Here is a 25,241-nt window from a genome sequence, read left to right as displayed (position 1 = left end):
GTCTAAAATCAAACCCCACAAGGGACACGTTCTCAAAACACACATACCCCTGAATGCATATCTTAAACACAATACACTGTGGTAAATAACATCAGAGCAGATGAATACAGCACACAATTTTAATAAATTCAAGCTCACCACCAAATCCATTTTGAAAATAGTTATATTTAGACAAACAAAAGACAGAAATCAAAGTAAGGATCAGTTCAGTCCACACAAGATAGTCCACTTCAGGATTTCTCAGTAATCAAAGTCAGTTCACTCCAGTTCAGTTCATTAAACAAAAAAATTCTCCACTTTGGGATTTCTCAGCAATCACAGGGAAATGAAGAAAAGACTACCTATTTCTTTGACTAATTTGCCACCAGATTTCACCTTGTGGTATGTTATTGAGACTACCACCCTAGAGTTAAAGGACAGCCAAGGCAGCTGAAGACGACAACATGCAGCCTGCTGACTCTCCAAAAGATGCTCAGACAAGTACCCATTCCTTCATCCTACTGGATCCTACTGCTTATGAAATATGAGTTGATGTCCCATTGGTTCTGAATTAATATCTTTGATTTTAGGACAAATTTGGTTGGCATTAAATTACTCTCATAATATGTAATTCCCTTCACCCTTCCCACGATTTAATCATCGTCTTTCTGTTAAGTGTTTATTTTGTAATTTGTTTAATTTGCCATTTCATCCATTTACTCTGAAATATTTAGCCAAATAAACATATTTAACCATTTGTCATTGTCTGTGGAGGTTTGTTTTACTGTGGAGAACCAATGATAACTGTGTGTTGAATTGAATTGAATTGAATTGAAATTGATTAGAATTAATGCTGATTTGAGCTAACCTTGATTGATATTGATTAATTCAACCTTGTTCAGTTGAATTTGATTAATTTCCTCCGGATTTGTCTAGGAGATAAAAGTAGAAGAAGAATAAAGTGCCCCTATTTGTAAGTGCTTTATTAATCCAAAGTGATTAATAAATCAAATCTGTAAGTAGTGTATCTCCTATACAGGCACGTGGGGGGCCATACACACTCTTGAGTCAAATTGCAAGTTGCCATAATAAAATTAATAAAAGTTGGATCAGCCTGTGATTTCAATTTTCTACTTTGATTTTAGTGTGATTCTGAATCCAGCTCTATAACACCCGCCAATGTAATAATGTCCACACATGTAATAAATCACAGACGTAATAAAAATCTGCAGCATTTAATGTAATTAACCCAAAAATGTAACGTAAACATAATAGCCATTGCCTACTACAAACGTTTGTGGTTTATTACATTCGTGGACATTTTTACATTGGCGGGCTTACAAGGGCTTAGTGGGCTGATGATTTTGGTTTCCACTGAATGCTGTCACGTCATTTTTATCAGTGAAGATTTTCAACTCAAATAATTAGTTCATGAAGATCTGATGTGTGATAAAGGTGTAGCAGAGCGGTAAGTACAATCCTGACCAAAATTGTCGACAGCCTTCATCCTCTGAGTCACTGACTAAAAGATTCATTAAACTCATAGCATGTATTTTGCCATCTCTGTTGTCAGAACATTCAATTACTGGTGTAACTAAGTTTAATGCTTACTTAATGTAAGGATGAAGTACAGCAACACATAGTGCCTGACACACTAGGTAGCCAAATTCTAAAAAAACCTAAGCAAGCAGAACAAGGTAATTTTTGTTTGAATTAGTTAAACTTACCCATCAATGATAAGACTCTCATATGCAGCCTTCTTGTCACACACAGGACAGATCCAAGTGGGCTTCTTCTCATTCATCTGCAGGTAGAGAGCAGCGTCAAAACACTGCAGGTGAGAGCAAGTCACCGCCCGGCATGGTACTGACAGGCGCATCTTACCTAGCTGGGGAACAAAACATACTAGGGTCAGTTTAAACAAATGAATGAAGAAAATGTATAGTTTCTTATACATGAAAGTTGTGCTGTATTAGTATACATTCATAAGGTTAGTTACTACAATTTTCTTGCGCTCCATGGAGTCTTAGAGATGCATCGGCTAATAAACACTCCCATGAAAAGTGCATGTCACCAGGATTGGCCGATATGGCCAAAAATCTCCTGTCACAGTGTAGGAACATGTCCTCTCGTCTCCTCATTACATGAGACCCTGTATTGGTCTCTGATTCACCATTAATCTGCTTTGACTGTTTTCCAGCACATGGGCCCGGGAGGCGCCCCTCTCACCTTGTCACCTGGCAAGAAGAAGGAACGTTTTGGCTTAGCCATAAACTGTCATCTGCAGGAAGAGCATGTCTTGCTAGTTTACAAGTGAAGCCACCATTTGCCCCTCCCTCCCCCTTCACAAGACACTTTCACCCCTTCTTTCTCAGGACCTAGAGCATCTGGATTTCAAAACAAAAATGTTTTCCAAAAATAAGTGCTGATAATTAAGTGTCTTTTTGATTATAAATTCGGAAAGGATGGTCACTGGATTGTGTCATTTCTCCTTTGATATGACAGTTGTCCTCTTCAGAGAAAACAGTACTCTGGAATCAACATCTGGTGTTGATCTCGTTCCTTGTCAAAGTGTGAATTAGGATGTGGTTTGTTTAAAATCTATTTGCATTCCAAACTACAGCAGAAGTCAGCACAACCCTGATTTCAGTTTAATCCTGGATGAGTAATAAACTAGAATTACATCTTTTCAAAAATGGCAGATTCTCAACCAGCATAAGAAGGTCACAAATGTGCTGATTCTGTGTTTAATAGAAAAATGTAAAAATACAGAACAATGTGTTACAATACAATACTTTTTTATCAAGGTTATTTTTTTTATTTCTGTCAAATCAGGTCAAACAAGAACATTTATGCGCACTAGCTGGACTAATTAGGCCTTGTGATAGCGATGTTTTTACTGTGACACTAAAGGAAATATGATTATATAAAATTTAAACCTATATATTTATAGGTACACCTGCTGGTGCTACCATTAAACAGTAATGCACACCTCAACCTCTATATCTATCTATCTAACTATGTATATATCTATCTATTTAACTATGTATATATCTATCTATCTATCTATCTATCTATCTATCTAAAGTCTGCGTCATACTGTCCTGTGTTGCCTGTAGTCTGGAGTGTGGATGCCTGTTTTTGTGCATTTTGAAGCCCTTTCAACATTTTCTAATATATCTGTATACAGTTATTTTTCTGTCTTTTATTTTGTCAAACGAGATCAACAGCAAATATTTCTGGTACGACTTTGACTAATCAGGCCCGGTGTTAATGTGACACTAACATTAAGTGTCTAGTAAGAGCCAAAATAATGTTTTCTCAGCTTTTTACCTGTAACAGTGCTCTATGTAACTTAAAATCCAAAATAATATGTTTTAATGAAATGAAAAAACACCTCATAAGTTCCCGCTTGTCTTCGTGATTCAGCAAACATTTTCACTATTGTTGTTGTTGTTCAGGTAGTTTTCTCGATAAGCGTTTTCCCTCGGAGCTCTGAGGTTTGGTGGAACCACAGCGCCACCTTTTGGTAAGTTCTGGTATAGCTGGAAGAGGACTTTGAAAACAAACATCTTATATTTGTGCCTATCTTAAATAGTAAATATCTCTGATATATATTTTTGTAACAAGGATTGAGCTAGCACTAGACAAAATATAAATGAGTCATCAGTGCTGCTGTATATGCATGTGTGTTTGACATTTTTAACAAGTTTTATTTTTCCTTTTTAAATTGAGTGATTTCAGTTATGTCATGTTAAATCATGTAAACAATGTCTGTTAAACCATGGTGGATTTCTGTGAACAGTGAATAACGATCTCAAAACTTTCAAGATGATAAGAATTGTTTAATACATTCTTTGAGCTAAACTGTGATATCACCAGAGAAAGTGACGCTGTCAGCCTAAGATAAAACTAATAGACTAAAAGATAAAAAGATAAAAAGGGGACTCCATCTTCCCTTCACTCTCTTACTTTTTGAAACTCTTAAGCTCTTGAGAATTTACTCTTCATTTCTACTTTTGATTTCTGTACTTTACTTAGTTTTTCAACACTCTCCAAGACTAGCAATTTCCGCAGGTTTCAACCACGTGTTGAATTTTTCTTCAAATTATAAATCAAGGTTTCAAAGTAGTTTCTCTGAGTACTTTTATTTTTGAAAAGCTTGAATAAGAACGAAATTTATTTCTTTTGGTTTTCTTTTATATATTGCTAGGTATCGTTGCCTGAATCGGAAGAAGTTAACTAATATAATTCTTGTATTTGGTGACGACGAAAGATTCACCCAGCCAGCGTTTCATCCTCTAGTTGTTTTTAGACAAGAAGTTGAATTAGTTTATGATCAAAAGCTGAAGAACCACCGGTTGAAGAAATCCCTATTAAGACATTGATCAAAAAAGCCAGTGCAGTAGTTGACTGCTCAAGAAACCGTGCCAACGTTTCCAGCTGAACAGAGACATTATTATCCAGTCACGACCAGCTGCCTCCAGCGCACTCAAGCGGAAACCCCACTGGGCTTGGGACCAGAGTTTTGTCATGAGAGGTGGTTAGAGCTTCATTAGCATTAAAATTTACTCCTGTAATATTCTAAATCAACTAGCCGTCCTGCAAATTGACCATCGTTCAGAAATCACCTAATCTTAATATTTTACCTTTCACAGTTTCAACATTTTCTGTTACCTGCTGTCATTTGTTGAATTATCATTTCATTTTATTTACTCTGCACTGTGTTAGTTAATAAACATACCATACCAGACAAACCATATGTCCTTGTCTGTGCAAGTTTAATTTGATGTGGAAAACCGATGGATCCATGTTAAGGAACCACTACTTCAGAATCTGAGGTTGAAAATAGAATATGAAATTGATTTGAAATTTATTTGAACTGTTCAAGCCAAACTTGTACAGTTAGATTTTTGGAATGATTCTCTCCGGCTTATTCCTATAGACACATTTACAAGTGTGTTATTAATTGCCAGTGATTAATTACCTTTATTGTCAAGTAGTGTATCTCCTTCTACAGTATGTAATTTTGCATCACAGTCAGTATCCTGACATTGCCATATTTTGGTTATGAACATGGTATCACAGTTTGCGGAAGTCATCGTGGTGAGCATTCAGTAGATGTAAACATGGGTACAATGTAAATATTTGGGTGCAGTTTTTAGTTTTATTGAATACAACTTATTTTTCTATTTATACTAATAGCCTAAATTTAAGTTTTGTGCTTGATTACAGTTTCGGGGTTCTTGTACTAACATATTTTTCTTGTATTTTACTTTAACTTATACTCCACCACAATTCAAAGGCAAACACAGTTCTTCTATCCCACAACATTTATTTAATAACTACACTACATGTCAAGTCCTGTAAGTATCAACTTAATAACTCAACTTACATTCAGTCTTGTCTTGTGTTGATTTGTGGTCATGTATTATCACAGCTTCTTCTAATTTTAATAATATGACTATCAAATATGTTTATGAATGCCTCTGAAATACAACAATGAATCAATTGAATAATGATAGAAGAAATTTTTGTTTGTTTTGGGCATTTTTCCCTTCCCCAGTCTCTGAGGTTGTTCAATTGCATAACCATTTCAACTTTTTCAACAATAAAATAATTAAATAAAGATATGACATACAGTTAGATTAAGATTTTCTCAGGAAAAAGAGAGGAAAAAGATGCAGTTGTGCTGCATCGCTCACAAAAAAAAAAAGAACGGCAGATGTAGAGAGGGCGGGGCATGTGAGGGACATGGCTGACACGGCTGTTTGCTTTGTTGCTTTGCTGCTACAGAACTTCAACCACTAGTGGTGCTCAATTTATCACAAAAAGAACAAAGAAAAACACTGGCACGTTACTGTGTTTTATAAGATGTTGATATGGAACTATTTCTACCACAGGTATGGGTTAAAAGGTGAACACATAAATGTATTTATTGATCATGAAATGACAAGTATTATCTCCTGCTTAGTTGATCTGCCACAAACAGCAGGACAATATTCCCAGTCTGTGTCTTTCAAGTGTGATCACAAAACATTGCATTGATATCATCAGAAAACAATTATCAATTAGATCAATTTCTTTTTGTCTCCTGTATTATATAATGATGTGGCAAATAAATCAGCAAATCATGCACATGTGAATTATAGGCCATGTCTGTTATTTCAAAAAGTAAATATAAAGTGTCCCCTGGTAACAGTCAACTTAAACTTAGATCACTATAGTATAGATAAGCCAAGTCCCAATTTCCATCACAGACAGTCAATGATTAGCTGTTAGTCCCCACAGAACCCCCATAAAATCTGAGTGGCAAAAAGTTATTTATTTTTACTGTGAAAACCACAAATATGTTTAACAAACTATTTTTATTACTTATAATGCAAATTTAAATTGTTGTTGGCATAAGTTTTTGAAATTTACAAAGTAAGTAAGTAAGTAGTAACATTTAAATGCAGGCAATGCCTCAGGCTCAGGTCTCCCCCAGCTTCTTCCAGCTCAATGAACGCTATACACACTACACCAAACACTACATAACACACTAACGCTATATGTCACAAATCTCTTAACTCTCAAAGCTCACTATCTCTATCACTGTCTCTATCACTATCACTGCTTGCTAAAGGCAAGAACACACCAGTCCAACCGTTGGACGTCTGAAGCATTTGGAGAGCGAGGTCGGGAACAAATATGTTCTGTGTGTTCACTTGTGTTGGAAGCTTTCGGAGCCACTCAGACGTTGTTTGCTCCGATTCAACATGCGAAGTCTGAGGAGGTGGGCTGTCGGGCGTCTGAGCCATTGGATTCTCTGATTGGCGGCGTGCTGGCAAATTAGCAGTGTGTGAGTGGGAGGGGGGGATACTGTGTGCGCATTGGTTTTCTACGCACTCTGTTCCATCATTTCTTGTTTTCCTGTTTTTGAGTACTGGCACGAGACTAACTTATGTCGGTTCAAGACGAATTAATCTGTGTTTGTTAATGCCTCGCTGCATGTTTAGTATGCAGCTGTTCTTGGCTGAAATAGTTAAGTTTCGTTTTAATTGAAAGTAAAGAGAGTGTGCATAAACCTCTAGCCCAGCGTCTTTAACACTAGAGCCACCCGCTTATTGCATCTCGCACAAGCGCAGAACGTACACACTACTGTGGAGCTGGCAGCACATTGAAGCAGTGTGTTCAATGCATCTTTTCTGCTGAACGAGTCAGACAAGAGGCAATAGAGTGGTCAGAGAGTGGTCAGATAAGGCAGTTGGACATCTGGGTGGTGTGTGGGGGCCTTAACACTTCCTGCTTGCAGATACTTTCATGAAAGAAGCCTGTTTTTATTGTATCTTCCTGCACCAAACGTGCAGCGAACGTGACGGTGAAAAAGCATGACAGACATTATTTATCGTAACCGAGACTCACTGAGGCTCCATCTCACTGTCAAGTCATCTTAAACTGGTCAGTGATTTTGATGCGCCAGGGCGTTAATCAACCTCAGAGGGTTAAGCCATGGTGAAACTCTGGGAAAGTTGAAACACAATCTTGAAACATTAAAAGCGATAGTTTAGTTTCATTAAGTCTGAGAGTTTAAACTCACATCACAGAAGAAGTGACACTGTCAGCCTGCCCTTCTGGGTCCGCCTGCCAGAGGGGTCATAAAAACAGAGAGACATGTGTTCACCCTCTTACATCTTACTCTCACTATCTCTTCTCTCTTCTTCACTCCTCTGCACTCTAATCTTATTTTTTAATTACTCTTCTTTTTAAAATATAATCTCTTTATTTTTGCAACAAGCTCTAAGACAAGCAAACTGAATCGCTGCTGTAAGTGTTTCACCTTTATCAAAATCTATAACAGAACTAAGTTCTTGTGGGTTAGCAAAGTGCCACCACCTGATTCAGAAGTTGAATTAGTTTAAGAACTACCACTCAAAGCCACGAAGAAGAAAAGCTTATGAAGACTTCATCATAATTGATGAAGAAGTTGCAGGTATTTGGCTGCTTCAGAAGCCGTACTAGCAGTTTCCAACGAAAGAGTGACTTTGTGTGCTCAAAAGCTGAGACTGGCTCTGGCCCCAGCGCTGTCAAAGCAGATATCCTGCTGGGCCTTTGGACTGAAAGTTCCTCAACAGAGGACCAGACTTCCCTCTGGCAATTGGACCGACACAGCAAGCCCACAGTTGAACCCAGAACACTCAAGAAGCAGAAACTCCGGACTTCCTGACTCCCAATCAAAGCAGTCTGAACATCTCCATACAGCTGGATCACACACGTGAGAATGAGCTAAAATCTACAGCTTAGATGTTCATCTTTTGAGTTTAAGAGGAATTGAGATTAGGGTCTTGTTAGTATTAAAATTTACTCCTGTAATATTTAATAATTAATTTCACCATCTGCCTGTGATCACATAACCTTATTGCTTTACTCATCACAATCTCTACATTTTCTGTTGTCTGTTGTTGTTCGACTAAATTCCTATCTCACTTATTTACTCTGAATTATTTAGTTAATAGACATATAACCATATGTCGTTGTCTCTGCAAGTTCATATTTTTCATTGTGAAATTATGTGACAGACAAGGTAACATGAGGGACAATTACACCACACCACGTGGGCTATGAATACAGACAGTGGACATACAGTACAATCAATAACAGAAAAAACATATAGTTACGATGATATGTATATAGGTAGTATGTGTGTGTGTGTGTGTGTGTGTGTGCGTGCCTGCGTCCGTGCAAGTGGTGGCGAGGCAGATAGTATAGTATTATGCACATATATAACATGGCATAGATAGATAATACAATACAAATAAATACGTAAATAAAGTATAAGTATAAACATGAAAAGAGTAGGAGGAGGAAAGAAAAAGTGAAAAGTGAAAAGTAATAATAATCTGAAACACGATGTGGGATATATTAACATAGTATACTGCCATATAATTTATCCTAATATAATGTAACTAGATAATGTGAGATAAAATTAGATGATATGGCGCAATATGATGAAATGTAACATGATTTAACCTAATGTAGTGTAAAGACATAATGTGAGATATAATAATGTAATACAGGGCCATATGAGACATAATATGATATATCATGATGTTACATAACACAGTATAACATATAATAACATAATATATGTGAACATAATTATGTAAACATAACCTAATGTAAGCCAATACATCATGACAATGACGACCATAAGACTAATTATTAGAATCATAATTAATAATCTATATTATGATGATAATATATTTCAATGAGGGGTGAGGTCGGACTGGGTGATCAGGGAGGCAAGCGGGGACCCCCCCATCTGGCCCCAAGTAGCCCAGTCAGGAGCCCCAGCGGGAGACAGACAAGATGGCAGTGAAAGGACCCCCCCACCTTCCCCCTTATTAGGGCCCGAGCAGGTCATCGACCTGTGAGGTCCCTATTGTAATCGCAAGAATTATTTGTTATTATTAGGGCCCGAGCAGGTCACAGACCTGTGAGGTCCCTATTGTAGTCCCAAGAATTATTTAGACCCCGAGCAGGTCACAGACCTGTCCCTATTGTAACTGAAGGAATTCTTTGTTATTTATTATCATACTACTCCCACTTCAACTGCAGTTTTGGGGGCCTGACCATACCCCAAAACTCACCAAATTTGGAATACAGGTCAGATGTGGTGAAAAATGAAATAATTTAAGGTCGCTGGACGTGGTCGTGACCTGCGGGCTCTGTAGCGCCCCGTATTGTTCTTCCATGTCTCCTACATGCACATAGATAAACGAAAGTCAGTACGCAGACTCATCATGAGCAGATGCACAAATTTTGATGTGAAATGCCATTTTTGTCCAATTCATGCCTACTTTGAGAATTACCTGCTCCTACAGTGTTAACACCACAGCCTTCAAATTCACTCAGTATCATCTTCATGACTTGAAGATCAAACACTGGTTCAAAGCTTTTGGATTTGTCCTTCCTTTGTGGGCGTGACAGCGGCGGCCATTTTTTTCTTTTGCTGTCAAGCATCAAGTCCTTATAACTTCCACATACAATGCCCCATCTCCACCAAGTTACTCATACATGCAGACACTGTCACCCTGAATTAATCTACACATCAATACAAAGTAGGCCATTCTGAATTTGGCGGCCATTTTGAAATATTGCGTTACATCAGGGGTTCTCAGCCTTTTGCAAGCTCCCACCTTGCCCCCCCCCAAAAAAGCTAGTTCTTTGCAGTTGGAGCACTGAAGTACTCTCTTCTAAAGAAGTATCCTTACATTTGTATTTCATCAACAAATAGAACTGTCCGCCTCTTAATGCACAACCCAACCTAACTCAAAGTTACTTTGTACCTCATGTAAATACTGTAAACATCTTACTTAGTTCATTTAGTCTATCTATGTATCTATAACTACTCCACGTACCTTTAACTGAAACCTGGGGACGAATAATGTTTTCTGAATTTAACTGAATTATTTTAATTTACTGTTGTAAGGAAACTGAAAAAAAACCTGAACTATGACAATTTCTTTCTGTGTTACCATGAAAGCCATTTGATAGTAATCTAAATACTCAGATATTTAGTTATTTGTAAGAATAGAATTGTTATCTAAATAGCAATAATGGTCAATTGCGTATAAAAACCTCAACTGTGTTTTATTTATAAAAAGTTTTGTTATTAGTATTGATATTGGTGATACTGCATTATATTACTAGATACTGGGTCGAAACCAAGTTTGGAATCGACCAGCCCTAATAAATGGATGAATGTGACAAGCGTGGTAAATTAGGTAGCAGACTAGAAATGCAATGTATAATTGCAAGTCCCTTTACCATTTAGCATGGAATCTTTGGAGTCGTTAAAAATGAGTTGTAATTACATCTACCTAACTACATGTACACTTCTGACTACCACTGTTATTGCCAGTGGTTATCCACACCATAACTCTATACTCACTTCAACTACAGCAAGCTCCCAGACCTTTACCACGTAAAATTTCACATTTTGCAGGTTTAAAGACCAAGGCACCATGAATAGTCATTACAATTGAAACAGCTTGCAGGATTTTATCATTCTCATGCATTTATATAGAAAGCTGTGAAATATTTTTTTTCGATAGTGACAATCAATGATGGATGTATTGAAAACTGTAACAAAAAAAACTGACTGCTTTTACATAAACATAACAATGTGAAGGCATATTTTGCATCCAATGTTAGTTTCAAAGACGAAATTTTGGCAGAAAGACATGCATGCTGATAGCCCCTCCCACTACACCTCGATCCACGGACACAACAAATGCACCAACTTCAAGAGTTTCTCGTGATTGAGAATCATTTGAAAGTTGCTGTCATCATCTAAACATTCTACAGACACTGAATTTACCGGGCACATAAGTGAGACTCGAAGGCTTGTTGTAGCAATCTCACTGTCTGGATCTGCTGTTAGCTTCTCTTTGACTGAAACACAGAGGGTAGGGGAAGAATACAGAGGGAAAGAAAATTAAAATGTATATTGAAAATACAAAGCCAAAATCAAATATAAAAGTCAAAGCTAGTTTCCAGTTCTAAGAACCCAAGTAACAGATCCAAATCATCTGTAGGAACCGGCCTCACACTGGATTCTGACAAATGTCAAGAATTGATCCCTACTCCTTGATTTATTTCAGTTTGATCCCCACCTTCTTAGGTTCGTGTAGGGCACGTCTACTCTCCAAGGTAACCCATAACTTCTTGAAATTGATAACAATGCCCACTCTGCCTACAATTTGCGAACACAGAAAGCTATGCAGTGCATTTGAATGCTTCTATGTAACCAGGGTACAGTCATGTACCCTGGTTACAGTCTATGTAACCAGGGTACAGTCAACTTTCTAAAGTAACCTGAGTTTGCAAGTGTTAGCTAGATTTCTCTTGGAGTACAACTTTGACATGTTAGAATTATATGTTAAGATGTACAAATTAAAGCTGGCTAATATATTCATAGATCAGATGTTGTTATATGGTGATATGGCATTAAGTGTTCTCTTTTCCTGGTTTTAAAGAAATATTCCGGTGTAAGTTTAATCCGTGTTCTAACACACCTTGACACCGAGTACGACCCCCCTCTACTGCACTTGGTAATCGACTCACAAGGCTTCCCCACAACAAGGAGGCTTCTCTAGTGGTGAGTTTTGTTTATCTTTTCCAACAGATCCGGCAACGATATCTAATGTTTGATTCCTCGAAATATGTGACGGGGGGCGGGGGGGAACCTACTCGGTGTCACGGTGTGTTAGACCATGGATTACATTTACACCGGAATATCCCTTTAAATGCATAGTATTTTATCTTTGCTGCGAGAGGTCCTTCAATCATAACAGTGTTCCCCACAGAGCTGACTTGGGAGGTCTGCCCAGGTATACTATGACTACCCAAGTATAGTTGTTACATCTTTCTTCGGTTGTCAAATATCAACACTATATTGAATCCAACAAGATGCGATAATCCAACAATGGCATAGCTATCTGTGATGGAACATTTTTTTGAAATCTTAACGTTAATACAAATGTGACTGTAGTGGGGTGCTATGAAACTATCCATAGCAATTCACAATGACCAGCCACAAAATTAAAACCAATTGGAAATGAATAACATTGATAATCTTGTAACAATGCAATATTTTGCTGGGAAACCTTGGGTCCTAGCATTCATGTGGCTGCAACTCAACACAGACCACCCACCAAATATTGCTGCAGACCAAGCACACCTGCTCATGGCAACAGCATTCCCTGATGGCAATGACACCCTAAGTAGGACAATGCATCCTGGCACACCGCAAAAAACGGCTCAAGAATGGCGAGAGGTACAAGAGAGCTCAAGTTGTCATCTGGTCTCCAAATTTCCCAAAGCCTAATCAGATCGAGCATCCATGGGTCATCCTGACACAAGTCTCATCAGTGGAGGTCCCACTGTGAATCAGACACGGCTCTGAGCTGTCAAGGCACGGAAAAAGGACCTCTGTCAGATAATTTGAATCCTTTTGTTTTGTGAGGTGGTGCCTCCATGCATTGGACTTGTTCAAATACATCCTATGGATGCTTGACCAGAGTGGAGAAATTGGAGTCAAGTAGCATCCACATAAATACCAGGACCTAAAGTTTCTGAGCAGAACATTGCAATGTAGTAAGATGAACAATGTTATTCACTTGAAATGTCAGTGGTTTTCAGTTGTGGCTGTTTAGTCATTTTAATTGGCCATGTGTGAATGGATTGTTACATGACTTAAAATTGAGACCTATTCCTATAAACGCTTGTGAACAGTTTAAATTGTTGTTCTTTGGTAGCATAAACTAATGACTGGCCAGCAGCCAAACACACAAGTTCCACAGAAACCCTATAAATTAAAGTTAAATCATATCATGGATTTGGAGAATTGAGACCCCCAATACTAATTTCTACAATTCAATTTCTAGTGTTACAAACTTGATAGATGTATTTTGTAAAAACAAAACAAACATATGGTCACATTTGATTTTGTCATTCAGTGCAAGCGTTACTAAAGTGCTTTTGAGTTATTTAAGTTATCGAGATATACAATTATAGCCCAAAAATATCACAATATTATTCGAAGGCCACATCACCCAGCCCTAGCAGTAATTAGATTTGGACTAGTAAAAAGTGATTAACAGTTATATCTAATTTAATTACAGATATAAGTAATTTGTTTATCCCTTGTAAGAATAACATTTACAGGTATTTACAACTGAAAATCCATATGAATTGTGGCTAGTTAGATATCAACAATAGGCTTTCCCATATGTCCAACATATCATCAAACTCTTACAAATATGTGGGCATTATCTCATTTAAGTTACAAAAAAATATCAACAAATTAATTCTCGCTTGTGGAAATTTCCGTTGTTTAAACATTACATCAATTTCATAAATGGAATTCTAAACATGCAAAATTCAAATCTGACCAGTCACAGTTACATTAAGGATATGTTTGCTTAGAATTATAATAAGTCAAAAAACAGCTGCCATCTACAATTACTATTACCAACAGAGATTAAATGTTAAATGGGCTTGTCATAGGAAATCTCACTTTCTAAAATGAAGCACCATACCTCCTTTGACACATGAAAATGAGAGAGCAACTTACTTCATTACTTTTAGCTTTAAAATAAGGTTTTAGAGTCAGACTGCTGACCAGCATGTATAGCAGACTGCAGTAACCACATTCACCATTTTATTATTATACATGTAAACAGATGGCTGTGGTCCAGGAGGTAGAGCAGTCCACCAATCAGAGGGCCAGTGGGTCAATCCCCTGGCCCCTGCAGTCTATGTGTAATAGTGCATTTTGCATGGTGGCCACTGCCACCCAAGTGTGAATGTGAGTGCAAATGGATGAATCCTGATTTGTGTTATAAAGTGCTTTGAGTGGTCACTAAGACTCAAAATGCCTTATATAAATTCAGTCCATTTACCCTGTAAACGCTGAGGAGTGTGGTAATTTGGGGAAATTTGTTAAATCTTTAAGTCAAGTATGCCTTCCTCAAGGTAGAATTGCTGAAAAACCTCTAGTGGGCAACATTCAAAAGTTGTTTTACTGTATAGTTACTCAGTGCTCTGGAGTGGTCTGGGTTTCTGATGCCCTTCATCCTCAGCCTCTGCAGGAGCAGCGGTGATGTCAGCTGCCTCACCAAGTACACAGACATTGAATAGGTCTGAAAGACAATTTGATCACACAACCTTAGAGGAGTAGTCCTGTTACAATACCCAAACATGATGTCCATGAGGAAATAGAAAAGGCTGAAGCATTCCAATGTCGATTATGTTCTTACTTTTCCAATTTCAGGTGCCCATGTTACTGAAATCTGATTGGGTACTGCAGAGGAGAGTCGGACAAGGGAGGTAATGTTTAGAGGTCTTCCTGGTCTCTTCTGTTCCACACCGTTTTTTGGTGGTGGTACATAACCCTATAGGGATAAAATTCCACATTATCATCTTTCATTTACTACCACTTAAAGGTCCAGTGTATAGGTTTAAGGAGGATTTTGTGGCAGAGTAGGATTATTCAGTTCTCTTTCATGTACACGCCTAGACCTAAACTGGCCTCAGCGTTCTGTACATGCACAGCAGTCTCCAGGCCAGACATCAACCCAGAAGTTGTCCATGGCATAAATTCGTATCAGGAAGCCGGGAAAAACAAAAGAGGAATGCGACAACATAGCTCTCAACATGGCAAGTGCTAGAGCAAGAAAAACATATTTTTGGACCATGTTTTCACCAAGGACATTATAATGTGCAGCTCATTTGCTGCTTTTTAATTTGTTTGGTATGTGACATAAAATAACAACCAGATGAAGGTTCAGCAGCAACTAGCTCAAACTCAGCATACTGCCACCTACCATGGTGGGGTCAGACATATCTAAGTCAATAAATCAATTCTCACTTGTTGCTTGTATAATGGGACAATGGCAATAGTCCAATTAAATGGCCTAATCAAGCTACAGTATGACTGTAGCTTGACATAAGTGTGGATGGAAATGTGCTGACTGAGTCAGACACAGAAAACACTGATATTGTTGAAAGTCTGAATATTTGCCCCAATAATCAGCCAGACCAATAACTGGTTTACCCCTAATTCAGTTAGCTGTAGACTTCAATCTCACCACTAGATGCCACCAAATCTAGACACTGGACCATTAAGTTGGATTGACTTTATAGTGGAACTGTTCCAGAGTAAAATGAGCACTTACTGGCAAAGGAAAAAGTTTCCCATTGACTTTTATACAAAGGCTGTTTGGGTAATTATCTTCTTGAGGGCAACTAGTCTCTGACAAGCAAAACCTGGACAACAACAAAAAAAACAATGAGTACACAACTTTTCTGAATATGTTCAGCAGTCAGTGTGTGATCTATCATTTTCAGATCAGAAAACTCTGAACATCACCTCAGTTGAATCTGAACCATGTAGTCCCTTCTGCCACCTGGTAGAAAGTCCCTGCAGACAAGCAAGGTTAAACATACTGCATTTATTCTTGGAAACTGTGCAATGACTGAGCTATAAGAAAAAAAAACAGTCCTACCTGGATATGCATACTTCTCGAACTTGCTGAGGTGTCAAGGCAAAAATAAAATATTTTTCTTGGTGATACCTCTGTGCAGTACTCCCTCCTGATAACATAGATTATGACAGACAAAAACTTATTTCAATTTATCACTGTTATATAGAGTTTACATTTTGTAGTATTTTCAAATTGTAAATAGCATTCAGATATGCATCAACAAATTCCACTGCAGTAACTCAAAACCCATCCATATATTCCCCACGCCATCAATTCTACTTAGGGCCCAGCACCTAAGAGTACAAAGTCCATGCACTTTTTGAGGGCCTAAATATGCTCAAAAATACATGAAACTTTACACAAAATTCAATATTTGTGGAAGTGTTTAATGGTTTTCAGCCATGGGCAGGGCAGAATGACTCAGTAGCGCCCCAAAAATCCCCAGGACTACTTTCACACATATATGCAGTGTTTCCCATACATTGACGAGACTGTGGCGGCCCGCTATGGTCTAATTTGCCCCGCCATAGTCTAAATTATGGAATGTGGAAAAAACATTTCCACCTTTCCAATGCATACCGACGTTTCAGTCAGTCTTTTTTGCATTACTTTTAATGACTTCAGTACTGCTAATTTAGGGCTGTATAAGTGAAACAGAAAAATATGAAGCCGTTTGCGAACCTGGAGCAGTGCTCTTCACGCCCTCAGAGGCTCCTCCACTCGCGCACACACATAGACACACACACACAGACACATGCACACACACAGACACACACACAGACACACACACACATGGTAACAGATGGTGGGTCTGTGTGCCGCTCTGAAGCAGCCATGAATTAGTTGAAAAATGACAAAAATGTCACCTGTGACTGACTGTTACGGTGAGTTGAAGAGTATCAGAGACATCTAGTTTGTTATTGTATATTCACAAAAAAACAGATTTCATGTAAAAATCCAGTGATAGAGAAGGGAAATATTTTACTGTCCTGTCCTTGATAATCATCTAGAGGATAAAAATGGTCACTTAGATAACTCTTCTCTTGAAACAAATAACAAATATAGTATTTCTGTACAATAGTAGATGACTCTTCATTCCAAGCCCATGCAAGGGAGTTCATGATTGCTGCGTGAGAGCAGTATATCCAGAGATTAAAAAAAAATGAAATTCCTGAAGTAGCCTATGACATAAGTATGAATGTCACAGTGTGATGACCCATACTGCCCCCAACAGAATTTATTGCCATAAACAGAGCAACACAAACTATGAAGAATGGAGTGAGTGAGTGTGTGTCAGGGTTATAGTTTTTACAATTTCATTAGTTTTTATTGTAATATAGTTTTTCAGTTTGTTTTTTATTTCAGTTTAGTTTTAATTAGTTGAACAAGTGATTATGTAGTTTTAGTTGAGTTTTTACTGAGGAATAAACCCAGGTGTGTGTGTGTGTGTTTGTTACTTTTGTATGACTGATGTTTAGCAATGGTGTTCAAAATCCAAAACACCTCCGCTTTCAATGTCGGAGTTGAGCCAAAGATGGTTTGGATGTCGCTTGACTGCGAGACAGCAGAGGCGGTGCAGAGTTCGGGTTTAGCAGAACTGGATGAACTTGGACTGGGAAGTGGTGACAAAGGCGTACAGAAGTGTGTGATAGTGTGACCTTGGTGGAAACTTTTAGTAGCTAACTGGTGTTTTTCAGATTTCCAGCACTTTCCAGCACCAGCACTTTCACACCAAGTGAGCCCAATTTGAGGGTCCTCTTACAGAACGTACACTGCACTCCAAATTCGTTATGAGGTACAGCTTTTAACCAACTGAATTCTGGTTGTTAAAGCCAACAGTTGTAAAATTTAAACTTTCCCATAGTTGTAGTAGATTCCGCAGTCTCAAAGTCTTTGGTGAAGTGTATATAGTGACACCACCAACTCAGAATACTACGTTGTTACTGTGGAGGATTTAATGGAACTTGAGGCATTCATTGACCACTATTACAACTTGCAGATTGTGAGAGAAATTCTCAAATGTTCCTTCTTATTTTGATATATTGATCTTACATATGAAACTTAACAATATTGATAAAATATTGTTATAAATGTAAAGTGAATTCATATTGTTCATGTGTTTCCAACATGAGTTCTGTCTTGTGATATGAGTTTGCAGAATATGAATGGATATATATGAACGTGCTGCTGAGAGAGATTTTGCCAAGATATTACCATGGTAACCGCCGCAGTCAATAACCACACTGTGGAAAAACTCGCAAGATACTTTATTGAAGTCTCACAACGCAGGCACAGAGTACAATGTGTGCTTTTTATTTCATGAAGTCTGACTAGAATAAGCAGTGGGGCTGGTCTGTTGGCTACTCGAGGGGAGGCTGATGCTAGAATCACACCGCAAACTCATGCTTTCAGAGTTCTGTTTAGGACAGTACCTGTTGAGATGATGGAAGATGTTAGTGGTGGTCGCCGACACCTTTTGCACCTAATTCTGGATTGTACTTTGTCAGACTTCAGATAGCCGAACTATTTCCAAATAATCTAAGTGGTATGACCTTTGGTACAATTTCTTTTGTCTTTGTCAGTTTCCTCACACTTGATTATGCTAGTGTTGCCTCTGTGTTACCCTGTAGGAGTTAACAATGACTCTCTCTCTGTCCTTCCTCATCTATCTTTGTATGGTTGTTTATGTTTTGTGTTTTCGCCACTCACTATTATGCCTTGTTATATACAGTGCATTTGGCCCCCTTCGCTCTTTCACACTGTTATGTTGCAGCCTTGTACTAAAAACATTTACATTATAAACTCTTAAATGGAAGAAGTTTGGAAAAACCAGGACTCGTCCTAGAGGTGGGTGCCCTGCAATCGGAGGAGAAGGGACTTGGTAAGAGGTGACCAAGGTGGTCACTCTGGCTGAGCTCCAGAGATTCTGTGTGGAGTTGGGAGAAATTTCCAGAAGGACAACCATCACTGCAACACTCCACCGATCTGGGCTTTATGAGTGGCCAGACTAAAGCCTCACGTCAGCTTGGAATTTCCAAAATAAAAGCACCTAAAGGACACTCAGACTAGGGCTGGGCAATAAAACAATAACAATATATATATATATATCGCGATAGAGACGAGATAAATATCAATAGAAAATACGTTTGATAGAACATCCAATAATTTCACTGAACTCCATTAGAAAAAAACAGGAAGAAAGCCCTGATCTAGAACTGCAAGCGGTTCCGGGAGATGTAGTCAGAGGAAGGGCTTTAGCCTCTCGAACTGTCCCAGCCCAGCTAAGCAAGGTTGGTGGCATGAACAAACTCATGCTCTTTGGTAACCTAGCAAGAACCTGTTGAGTGACATGCACAGTCGCACTTTCATGTCTCCCTATCGTGTCTCATAACTGCTTTAACAAAAAGAACAGCGTGGAGTGAGAGGAGAAAATGATCGCGACAGTGTGAGAGGAAATTGTGGATATAAGAGGTCAAGTCACCAGTTTGGCAGTACTTCGGACAGTGTTTCCCATTCTACTGTGTTTCAACAATGCCGCTGCAAAAAAAAGACATCGTTTTTGTCAGTTTAATATCACGGGCAAATGGCAAATTTAAGTTGCACAGTGAAAGCACTACACCCCAGCACATTGAAAGCACTGCACCCCAAGCTAATTTGAAATCGATTATTATTGATTACTGCTATTGGTATAATTTCTATAAGTCACCGTTTAAGTTGAGTGACTGAAATCCTCATCATCCTATTCAAAGGCTGCAACAAGTGACTCATCGAACCGGGGTGAAGTTAGTTTTAGGTCGGATATTCGGCGGATATTCACTCAGGTCAAGCTGCGACTTTACTGAGGTTTGCCCAGTGTTAGCAACAGGAGGACGGCTAGCTCACCCCAGGGGAAAATTTTACTGCTCAAAGCTTGCTCCTTTATGGCTATGGAGCCTTAAAGGAGCTCAATGAGAGTTCTCATTTCAGTCTCGTTGTAGTCTTTTTTGGTCTCAAACATTTCTCATTTGTTTCTCCTAAAATTCCTTAGGCGCAATAGGTGAAACTTGACACTTTACCACTTAAATCTTGCTCCTTTCCAGCACTGGGGAGAAATTCTGAAACTTCACTGAGAGCTTGATGAGATCTCCTTTGAAACTTACAGGAAGCCCAAGTTGAGATTTTTCTGCACCTGTTTCTCAGGAGAAACAATTGAGAAACGGGAGAAATCAGCCACAGCCTCACTTTGGTCTCACACAGATCTCAAAGTTGTCTAGGAGAAATGAATGAGACACTCTGGGACCTCCCAGAGCCTTGCACTGGATCGCTGGAGACTGATTTAGGGACCATCATTAAATTATTCAGCATAAACATATTAATACAAAATAATTGCATTCTGAAACCCCGAAAAAGATTTTTTTTCTTCAAAAATCTAACCAGTAGTCACCATCTAAAGGGTTATTTTAATGTTGTTATTTCAAATAGGTTAAAAAAAATCAATAATTATCAATATCGACTGATATCGTGACACATTTTTCAGCCATATCGCCCAACCCTAACTCCGACTGTGACAAACAAAGGAACTGTTGCCCAAATCCAGGTGTTCAAAGCTTGTTGCATCATACAGCGTTGTAATCGCTGCCAAATGTGCTTCAACTAAGTACTGAGTCAAAGTCTTAATACTTATATCAATGTGATTGTCATGGTGCTGTTGGACAGGGTTTTGTTTTGCTGTGTTTTGTTTCTTTTTCCATTTCGTCTTCCTCTTCTTCCTCACCTGCCCTCTCCTCGTGGGTGTGGCCAAGGGCATGGACACAACAGCGCACCTGCCTTCCATCACCTCATCACCTGCAGTCTACATACCCCGGTCTCCCCACTACTCGGTGCCAGATTATTCCGTAACCAACGGTGATCACTAGTGCCACTGAATTTTATATTTCGTAAGTCGATGATTACTCGCTCAGCTATTGTGAGTTGCCTTCTAACCCTTGTTCTGTCTGGCTCCCTCTGCAGAGGATTCCTGCACCTCTCCGTCCCGTCGTCTGCCCGCCTGACTCCCTGCCAGCTCTTCCGATCCGTCTACCCGCCTGCCGGACCAGCCGAACCCTGGACTGTCCGTCTGCTGATCCAAGCGATCCGAAGCCTTGCATCTGCCTTTCTCCCCCGCTGAGATAAATAGACAATAAACTCTTTTTCACCTCGCAGCTCTGTCTCCGGTCTCTGCATCTGGGTTCCCTCAGTCTGCCCCGCCGTAACAGTGATATCCTTTTTAATAAATTTGCTCCTAAAATTCTGTTTATGTTTGCCATTATGGTGTAGTGAGAGTAGATCGATGAGGGGGAAAAGGTAATTTAAAAAATTTTAGCATAAGGCTGTAACATAATTGAATGTGAAAAAGTGAAGGGGTCTGAATACTTTTTAAATGTACTGTGTGTACCTTGTTGTTTATGGTATATGTGCAGAAAACATACTGCTTTCAGGCCATTTTTTTCCATAATTTCTTCTCTTTACAATACATCTAAACCAATATCATAAAAGTTGGAGATTTCAGTACTGTACTGTATATTTTGCCTCCCCCCACCAATCTTACATCCTACATCCATCACAAGACGGTGCTTGAATAAATCACTGATCAAAATAAGTGGGCATGGAAGATGAATGATTCTCCAGAGATTGCCCCAGCACTATGGAAACAGGAAAAAACAGTTATAAGAGGAATTAAAGCTGCAAGCAGTGATGAACGGGCCCGCACAGTCCACGCACGTCAAGGCATGCTACTGTCGGGGCGTGGAACGTACCCGGCCCGATAGGATGATTATTGTGTACGCATCTCTTTACTGTCCGTGTTTCAGACAGTGTTGGAAGGGATTTAATGTCATTTACTGTGTCCAACATGTGGCGCTTTGACTATGACTGTATATTGGCCTATGTGTTCATGGCAGGACTCTTATCAAACTTGTGAATTTTGCCCAGACTGGAATGAGGAAGTTGTTCCTTTATAATTTGACTAGCCTGCTCCAGCTGGTATTGAATAATGTACACTGAAATCAGAAGAACTCCCTGCAATCTACATTAAGGACAAATAATGAGAGGACTACAGTGTGTTACCCTACAAACTCTTAAACAGAGGTTTGTATGCATTAGCAAGGCAGCATTGCCCTCTGGTGGAGGAAGCCTGTCCACTCAAAAGAGAAGACAGTGAAGCTGTTCTGTCATCTTTTAGCCATTTAAGCACCACATATTGTTTTTCATTTTTGACAATTTTTCGGATTGAAAGTTACTGCGAAAGCGGGCGTGGCCTACACCACACAATTCAGCTGAATTCAAGGAACATGAAGATATAAGGTTTAACAATATGCGTTATATCATGTGGATATTACATTAGACTGCCACCAGAGCACCACCTAGTGGCGGATCGGTAAAACCTTCGACAGATATCCTCAAGAGGGCACTGACAATAATTGACAATAAGTTGACAATACGTTTTGTGTTAATCGGCGCAACCGATGTGGATATATAAAATACTTCAATTTAAAGAGCCACCTAGTGGTCATCGCCTGAAATTTTGCACAGAGCCTCAGTGGCTCATGGGGAAGTGGTAACCTCAGTTTCATGTCATTCAGACACACCAATGTGGAGATATGCAAGACTTCCTGTTTAGAACGATATCTGCAGGAAGTTGTTATTTATTAACTTGAGTATTCTTTGGAATATCAAAATTCTAGGTAGGAGCTCGAAAAAGTAGGTTTGCAACATTTCGCGACTTTGCTTTGTTAGGTGGAAATGGGTGTGGTCTATACCATGAGTTTCAGCACAATTCAGTGAACGCAAGGATATAAGGTTTTTGTGCAAAAAAGTATGAGAGTTATGAGCCAAAACACAATTTCCCTAATTAAGCAACACCTAGTGGTGGAAATTCACAACAACAATAGATTCTAAATTTTTTCGAAAGATGTGAGATATATTAAAAGTTTGGTGACTTTTGGGGTATGTTCAGACAATGACCAAAAAAAGATTATATGGGACAAAGAAAAATAACAAAGAATAATCACTACAAACACAATAGGGTCTGTGACCTGCTCGGGCCGTAATAATTCTTAGAATTTCAAGAGAGCCCAGGTCTGTGACCTCAGGTTTACTTCTGATTGAGAAATAAAGATTTTCAAATTCAGGGAAGTTGTTGAAAAAACGATGTTTGGTTACTTCACCTCCAATATCATATTTGCAGCAGTATTTTATATCTGACTATACCCAGCCTAAATCATGATGGAAAAAACCCTTTAAACCAAAAGAGAAAAAGAAACACCACAGACCTAGACTTGAAGGCTTTATTAGGACGTCCAGCACATCATAGAAGGGCAAGGGCTTCATCTGCACATCAGGGTGGACGGGAGGGATGATAGGAGGTGGCTGCTGGAGATTCATATCAGTTTTGGTGTTGTGACACACAGCTGTTTCATCAATCGTCAGGCTGAAGTCTGCTTTACTGGACTGACTCCTGCAAACAGAGATATCAATGTTCACAACAGCTGCCCCTCTCTTAGTAGAGAACTGACATTATGAAGGCCAAGTCTGGGTCAGAGTTATCTATGATCCTGAAGTAACACTGATGACACAGCTGCTGTAACATGTTCCACGTGGCCTCCTTATTCCCCAGATCCCAATATGATTGAGCATTTGTGTAACGGGCCAGAACAAATCTGGTAATAGAGACCCCACCTCGACATACAGGACTCAAACAATCACTACAAACATCACCACAGTACACCCTAGAGCAGCGCGATATATCGTTTGCGCTTCGTCATCCAGATGTACGTGTGCGCAATAGTCAGGGCTTGCGATGTAGGAGGCAAATGAACTCATCTACTGCAGACTCTGCATGCGCAGCTATCCACTAATCACATTACTTCTAATTCAGCGTGCCAAAGCAGACTGCCCCTGCACATAGAGTGAGTGACTCAGTTCGTTTACATGCACAGCTTAGTCAGATTACAGCCATAGTCGACAATGCCACTCAATCAGACAACTGCAATTATCTGAGTATACATGCCGGTGAGAAAATCGGATTATTGGGCCGAAGCATGCCACACCCCGGTACGCTAGGTGGCGCTGTACCCATTTCAACTAGTGGTAATGGAAACACCTCCGGCTGACCTCTTCACGTCACCAGCTGCCTCGGCATTCAAGAAAGATGGCGTACGAAGAGCGAGACGGAGCTACATCTTTGTACACTTCGTATATGGTGTACATGATAATTACACAAACTAGATGCACAATGGTGCTCTTTCTTGCGGTGATTTCGGAGGAAAGACGCTGGCGCTGCCATCCGTCTACTTCCGGCTCACGGCACCAGGGGAAAAATCTCGCGCCTGCTCAGAACGCAAAAATCCGATCTGCTGGAACATATACATGCAGGAGTAATGCAACTATCAATCGAATAATCTGGGTGCTTTAATTCGACTATGAGAAATCCTATCTGATCCGATTTTAGTCAGACTAAGGTGTATACATGCATCTTAAAGATCCAATCATAGTCGGACTAACCCAGTAATTCGTGTAAACGTCATGTAAACGCACTGACCGGTAGAGCTGTGCCAAATGATTAATCTAGCGATTATTTTTTAGATTAGTCGAATAATCTAATGATTAACTTAACGTTACATGACCAAGCAAAAGTAACATAGTAACTGTGACTGTCGTTGGTAACTTATATGGGGATAAAAATACTGCAGTTGTATGCGGAACACATTCTCTGTGTGAGAAGGGCTATTCTCAGCCTCCGTGGGTACTACCACTTCCTGTTTGGGACGACGCGTCAACCCAGCTCTAGTCACCGGTAACAACATTGAAAAAGGAGCAAAGAACAAAAGAAAATCTGGAAAAGTACTCTGCCAAAAAGAAAAGCAATGCCAGTTATCTGGAATTATTTTGGCTACAAGAAGGATGATATTGACAAAACACAGATTCTGAGCCACAACCAGAGGTAACACAATTAATTTGTTTGACCATTTACGTCAGTGCCACACAGCAGAGTCCTGCACGATCTTATTTTACAAATTACATTCCGCACCTGAGCTGACAAGCTATAAACTGATACCAAAGCCCGACCCGCACCCAAAGGAAAATTAGAAGGACGCAAGTTTTAAAAGTAAAAGTAAGCCAGCATGGGGAATGGAAGTTCTGGGAGGGTACAAACACACATGAATGAGCTCATATGATTATCATTTTGAACTGCAGGCGTATTATTGTAGATGT

General features: G+C 39.2%; 1 protein-coding gene across 7 annotated transcripts in view; it reads right to left on the bottom strand.

The window, feature by feature from the left end:
* The window catches only part of pias2 (protein inhibitor of activated STAT, 2), a 56,480-nt gene that overhangs the window by 6,790 nt on the left and 24,449 nt on the right, over positions 1-25,241 (bottom strand). For 6 of the 7 annotated variants that reach the window (XM_037097697.1, XM_037097700.1, XM_037097699.1 and 3 more), the window contains 8 exons: positions 23,300-23,484; positions 16,032-16,119; positions 15,896-15,946; positions 15,702-15,792; positions 14,784-14,918; positions 14,561-14,666; positions 11,342-11,415; positions 1,707-1,867 (listed from right to left, as the gene is read on the bottom strand). In XM_037097697.1, coding sequence (XP_036953592.1) covers positions 1,707-1,867; positions 11,342-11,415; positions 14,561-14,666; positions 14,784-14,918; positions 15,702-15,792; positions 15,896-15,946; positions 16,032-16,119; positions 23,300-23,484 — 891 coding nt within the window. The remainder of the gene's footprint in view (positions 1-1,706; positions 1,868-11,341; positions 11,416-14,560; positions 14,667-14,783; positions 14,919-15,701; positions 15,793-15,895; positions 15,947-16,031; positions 16,120-23,299; positions 23,485-25,241) is intronic. The other variant, XM_037097698.1, reaches the window with a different exon arrangement.

This window comes from Acanthopagrus latus, chromosome 5 (genome assembly GCF_904848185.1).
Source record: "Acanthopagrus latus isolate v.2019 chromosome 5, fAcaLat1.1, whole genome shotgun sequence".
NCBI classification, from domain to species: Eukaryota; Metazoa; Chordata; class Actinopteri; order Spariformes; family Sparidae; genus Acanthopagrus; species Acanthopagrus latus.
The sequence above is the reverse complement of the archived record's forward strand: the minus strand, read 5'-3'. Positions and strand labels throughout refer to the sequence as shown.